This window comes from Mandrillus leucophaeus, unplaced genomic scaffold, assembly GCF_000951045.1.
Source record: "Mandrillus leucophaeus isolate KB7577 unplaced genomic scaffold, Mleu.le_1.0 Scaffold85, whole genome shotgun sequence".
Lineage (NCBI taxonomy): Eukaryota > Metazoa > Chordata > Mammalia > Primates > Cercopithecidae > Mandrillus > Mandrillus leucophaeus.
In genome coordinates this window covers 3,667,301-3,673,533 of record NW_012109252.1, presented here as the reverse complement: position 1 = coordinate 3,673,533, position 6,233 = coordinate 3,667,301, and the positions used below count along the sequence as shown (strand labels likewise).

Below are 6,233 nucleotides of genomic sequence, written 5' to 3'. Positions count from 1 at the left end.
AGTTCAAGCAATTCTCATGCCTCAGCCTCTCAAGTAGTTGGGATTACAGGTACGTGCCACCACACCTGGCTAATTTTTGTATTTTTAGTAGAGACAGGGTTTCGCCATGTTAGCCAGGCTGTTCTCAAACTCCTGACCTCAGGTGATCCGCCCACCTTGGCCTCCCAAAGTGCTGGGATTACAGGCGTGACCCACTGTGCCTGGCCTCACCTATGATCCTGACTGGATGTAAGGCAAGCATTTCCAAAACCTAATGGACTGATCAATTCCTGTGTTCCCCGAATGAGGCTCTGAGATGCTGGCGGTGCCCCCACACCCCTTGTCTCCTCCTGGAGGTGTCTGGCAGGAGCGAGAAGGTGCACCACCATGGTGCCAGCCACTGGAAGTTGCCAGCCACTGTGTGCCACTGGAAAACCCAGGGAAGAGAGGCATGTTGGGGGCACTGTAGACATTTTCTTCTAAAAGTTACCTGGCTGGACTTGTTTCCAGCACAGTGGCATAGGGACACACTCTCATGCCGCTGGGAAGGTAACCAGTGTCCCCACAGTGGTTAGCTGGGCCCAGAGTCCTGCCGTCCCCACAGTGGTCAGCTGGGCCCCGAGTCCTGTAATGCGGTCTACACAGGAGAAGATGGACATGAGGGATATTTTGAGGACAACGTGCTTACCCCAGCTGCCCGGAAGAATGTTCACATCATTGTATTTAATAGACTCTGTAACTTCAGGTAGGGCAGTGTTCCTATGACACGCAAGGACCATGAGCAGAAGAGTGTCCTGCCAGATAAGTGAGTTCACCTGCTAAATGCGGCTGTGTAGCATTTTCCATGGAGAATCTGCCAAAAAGGACAGCTTTCTTCTGGCATAATCTATAGTGGGTTGTTCTGTCACTGACAGGCCAGGGGTTTACCAGCTTTTGGAGAGCAAGACACAACCCTACATCAACAAGAGAAGGAGTATGTGCATGTTTCTGTCTAGAGCCAAGACCCATCAACCCAGGTGGGAGAGGTCCCAGAACCACATCCAACACAACACCACTCAAGACTTCCCACAGCCCGTCTCCTTCCACCTGTTCCTGACAAGCTGTGAACCCAAAAGCACCCAGAGTCTGTGCTTGTCACATTCAGAGATTACTCACAGAACACAGACAAGACAGAGACAAATGGCTGGTACTTAGGTCTTCCTGTCCTGGCTTCTGGGCACAGGCCTGCCTGTCATCATAACAAATACACACAGGCCCTAACTGATACGGTTAATGAGCACTAAATCTCCACTTATCACAAGGCAGTGGCCAGGTACCCAGGACAAGACCAAGGGCAGGGCCTCAGCCTGACGGAACCGGGACCGGCAGACCCGAGACCAGGGGCAGGGCCTCAGCCTGACGGAACCGGGACCGGCAGACCCAAAGGCGCAGCAAGTGCTGCTGGGGGGGTCCAGATGGCCTTTGGGAGGATGGAAACTAAGTCTCAGAGGCCAGGCAGCCAGGAGGGGCCAGGCTGAGGGCTAAGCACCAGGTGTGACACCCATGCCTGGGTGACAGGGCCATGGGCAGCCGATCCAAGCCGCTGCGGGGCTGCCCGGCACAGGGCAGGGCTGCTCAAGGTCCTGAGTGCAAATGCCCAGAGGGCCCAGTGCCAGGCACAGCAAAGGCAAAAACAAACAGCACTTGCCTCTGCAGCTTCCTAGGAGTTGAGGTGTGGGCCCCACCTGTTCAAAATGAAAGCCAGCGACCTGAGTGTTTCCAACAACGTTGGCCATTGCTTTTCCAGCTCCAGTTCTCACCTCTGTGCTTAAAACCGCAACAGAAAAAGCTCAAAGGCTCTTGCTTCTTGTGTGCCGTGTTCCCACACTGACCTCGGAGGGTCAGAGACAGAGGGGTCCTGTCCTTGCTTCTCCCGGCCTCTGGCTCCTGAAGGCCCTGGAGGCTCCATCAGCTCCGCAGCTGCAAGGCTGTGCTTGGGGCTTGCTCTGGCCATTTTCTTTTTCATTTTGAAGAACAAAGGTAGGAAACATGATTACAGGGTGGGCATTGCTGCCTTTTACCCAACTTTACCATTTCAAGTCACTGGCACCAGGCCATCCTGACAGCCTGCCTGGAGGAGGTGGCAAGGGGGCCCGGGCAACAGGAAAGGAGTGACTCCTCAAGGGCTCCTGGACACACGTCCTCAAGAAGCAGCTTGTGAAGAGGAATGCCTGTCTACCTGGTGCAAGTATCTTTCCACTTCCTGTAAGAACACTGGCTAGCCCGGTCCTGACACAGCCTGTCTGGGAAGCAGTGATGGCTCATGGCCAAGTGAGCCTTCTACGCTGGGGTCCAGCACAGGCCTGCCCTGGGAACATGAGCAGCATGGACAACGGGGTACAACAGGGCATGAAAGTCCCGCGGACAACAGGAAGGGCGTGAGCGAAGGCCGACGCGCTTCCTTCTTGAACGGATTAAGTACGCAATGAAGCATATTCACCCAGAGTACTTATCTTCGTAAGAACACAATTAAATTTTCTAGTTAAATAATCTATTTATCTAGTAATTGTGTTTCAAAGATTTTCAACAGGGCTTGAAAAGATGAATCCATTGTTCCCTAGTTATCTCATTTTTGTTTGGATGGTTTCTGATCTTTTAGGAAGCCAGAAAGACAAAAGCAGTCAAAAACCACATTTTGTTGACATTCAAATTAATTAATGTTTGTAGTACAGAGTTTCTTAGTTTATATATTGCTACAAATCATCTAGGTACAACTTTTATTTGAAAATTCTAAATTCCTCTTGTGCACCTTAAAAAAGATCAACGTAAAGCGAAAAGAACCATATCCCTCTTAAGGTAAAAAGTATCTGGGCAACTCCAGCTTTTCCATGCTCAACAGTAAACTGTATTAAGAGAATATTGTATGTTCTTTCATTCATACGACATGCAACAACAGCAATTATAATGATTTTTTCCAAAAGAGATTCAAAATAAGTTATTTCCTTGATTACAAATTTGATGTACAATCTCAGAAATTTTGAGAAACTTGGAAATTCAAGAAAATAATGTTTTACTAAACCAAGACGAGTACTGTTAACAATTATTTAATGGCATTTAATATGTATTTAGTTCCAGAGTACTCCTAAAGCATTAACAAACATGGGCTATAGTCATATTCCCACTTTCAATCTCCCCCATATGAAGTCTTTGTTCCTGTCATTACAAGTTTTTAAGCATCACTTTTAATGGCTATAGAATACATACGTACACCATGTGGTTCACTATACAGTGTAAGAACATGCTCACCTACCCCCCAGGTATAAACTTAGATAAAGGTATTACAATACTTCAAAACTGGGAAATAAGAGCTTATCTGCAAAGATGTCCACCTTTCCTCCCACCCAGCATTTTACCTTCTGTGTCGTCCCCGCTGGAGGCGTGCTCGGGGCTCCCACAGCTGCTGGGCTCGGGCCAACAGGGGACGTAGCCCTCGGGAGGCCCACTGGCGGTGTAGAGCCGTCTGGCAGTCGGGGTCTCAGAGCTAGCGTCTGCAACACAGGAGGAAAACAGCAGGAACTGGTAAATATCACAAAACGCAGTCATACATTTATTTGCCTTGATTACATCATCATTGTTTCTCTAAATTCATTCAAGATGTGAAATCAAATAGCTCAATAAAACCTAACCACTGTCATAAATACTGATTTTAATATGTCAAGTATTGTGCCAGAAAAGCAAGTCAGCTACACATCCAGCCAAGAAAAAGGAACTGTCCATGATTATTTGAATTCACATTAAATTACTTATTATGTAATACATAATAAGTTTTGTAATACAATACAAAAACATAACTAACTCATGAGCATCGCACGACACACCCTTTATCATCACACCAGGAGTTCCTGGGGATTTTAGTGCACAGACTTCGGGGTCTTTTTCTCCACACGTGCTAACAACATGTATACACTGTGGCTGTGTGCACACATAGACACACACAGACACACACACACAACAGACACACAAACATCCAGAAAACAGAGACAACACACACAGATACACACACACAGAGACAACAGAGACAGCACACAGACACACACAACAGACACACATGTGCAGACACATCAACATCCAAAAAACACACACAGAAATAACAGACACACACACAGATACACACACAAATACACAGACAACTCACACAGAGGCACACAGAGACAACATACACAGCCACACACATAGATACAGACCACACACACAGGGACAACAAACACACACAGGCACAGACATGTACAGAGACACAGAGAGATACACAAATACACAAGCACACACACACATACACCTTCACGGGATCGTGTCACACACTTTATTATTATACACTCATATAAGTTATACATTTGTATCTTACATGTATAACATCATTTAGAGTGAATACAGTATGTTAAAATGACACATTGCAACTTAAATCTGCATACTTTTAATGGCTACATCATATCCCATGCGATGGAATTATAACCAGGACTTAACCACTTTCCTCAATGGCCACGTGGAGCTGACCAGAGGTCGCCACTGCAGACAGCTGCTGGGACCTCCCCTGCTGTGTGCCCCTCTACCAGAGGTCATCACCACCGTGGACGGCTGCTGGGACCTCCCTGCTGTGTGCCCCTCTGCGTACGTGGCTGTTTGGTTCCTGCACAGGGATCTGCTGGTTTAGGGGCAGGTGCTTTTGCCGGCTTTTCACACACACTGTCTGGAAGGCAGCAGGGCCACTTCCTCTCAAACTGTTGGACACTAGGCAGCCTCTGTCGGTTTAGTCTTCCTTTTTTCATGCAGAATATGGCAGTGACGCTCTTGCAGGTGACAAACACAAGTGGACATCCCAGCTGGGCTTTCACCAAATGATGTGCATTTGATTTTGAAAACAACAATGACAGCTATTGAGCAAAATCATTAACACATATAATAGAATGTAACTGTAAAAACCTTGAAGCCTTTTCAGGTTCCACTGTCGTTAACATGCTTTGCTGTCTTGAAGGCAGGGTGCCAGAATCCTAGTTCTTAAACTAATCGGATTCACCGCAGCTGATTAATTCCTATGTCATTCCCTGCCAGAGCCAAGGGCGGATGGAGATGGCTTCTAAGTACACTGTCCCCTATTGGGTAAATCAACATTTGATCATTTTTCACAGAATATTTTTGGAAGCTTTTAATCAGCTAAATCTTTCTTAATAAGAAAGTTAAACAGAACTTAGAAATGTCACTGTTCACTTAATCATTAGGATGGACACGGGAGGGATCAGGGAACACTCAATGACTCATGCAGAGAAAACAAGAAAACAAGGACGCGGCTAAGAGGATGGGTCCAAAATGTACCGCGCCAGGGCGACGGTTCTGGTCTGTGGGTGATCGCGGGCCGGGCTGCGCTTCTAAGCCGTAAGTGGCACCTCCTGCCACAGTCACAGGCACCAGGCAGACAGGAGCACCACGAGGGGCCTCAAGGCTGGCCCATCTGTGAATCACGGTGACCTTGTAATCCATAGTACCTTCTTCTGGTTCTGACGTTTTATATTCTTTTGGGTAACTTATGGTTTACTGTGAGGACATTTATGCCTTGCACAAGTTGGATGTTACATGTCTTGATCAGGTGTAAGGAAGAGACTGGTTACACTTTATGGGGTGGGCGACAGCGAGAAGATTCCCCGTCCCATCATCTCCGCCACCGGACGCACAGAGAATGCAGCATCTGTGAAGCATAGCTCCCCCGGACCTGGCATCTAAGAGTCAGGTCAGAGAGGGGCAGGCAGAACCCCACCTCCCTGCTGGACAAGTCACAGGCACCAGCATCCCTCAGGAAAGGCAGAGGAGTGTGGTGGCTCAGAGCCCAGGGTGACAGGCGGTTGGGTGTCCTGCGGGTTCCACCGGCGTCACCCCTTCGCAGGTGTCATTGAACCTGGCTCCTTTCTTCCCGTCATGTTCTCTTCGGCTCCTCTGGGCTGCTCCTGGCAGCCATCAGTTATGGAGGGGCTCATGGCCAGCCCCTGGCCCACTTTAGGTGACCGCCGGGTACCACCCAGCCCTGTGCGGAAGAGACCCTCATCCGTTCCCTCCTGGCTCTCCCACCATCTTTCAAAGCTCCTCCTCCCTCTCCCCACAGCCCTTGCCCTTGCTTCACCAGGAAAATAAAGAAATCAGAGAAGACTGCCACGGACACCTGCCCACCACGCTGGCTGTGAGCAGAACCCACATCTGACACAGATCCTTACGCCGCGCACCTGGCAGAG

The 6,233-nt window shown here is 48.6% G+C and overlaps 1 protein-coding gene across 1 annotated transcript in view; it reads right to left on the bottom strand.

The window, feature by feature from the left end:
- ERICH1 (glutamate-rich 1) overlaps positions 1–6,233 on the bottom strand; it is a 67,137-nt gene that overhangs the window by 26,908 nt on the left and 33,996 nt on the right. Inside the window, exon 3 of the mRNA XM_011968602.1 lies at positions 3,372–3,506. Coding sequence (XP_011823992.1) covers positions 3,372–3,506 — 135 coding nt within the window. The remainder of the gene's footprint in view (positions 1–3,371; positions 3,507–6,233) is intronic.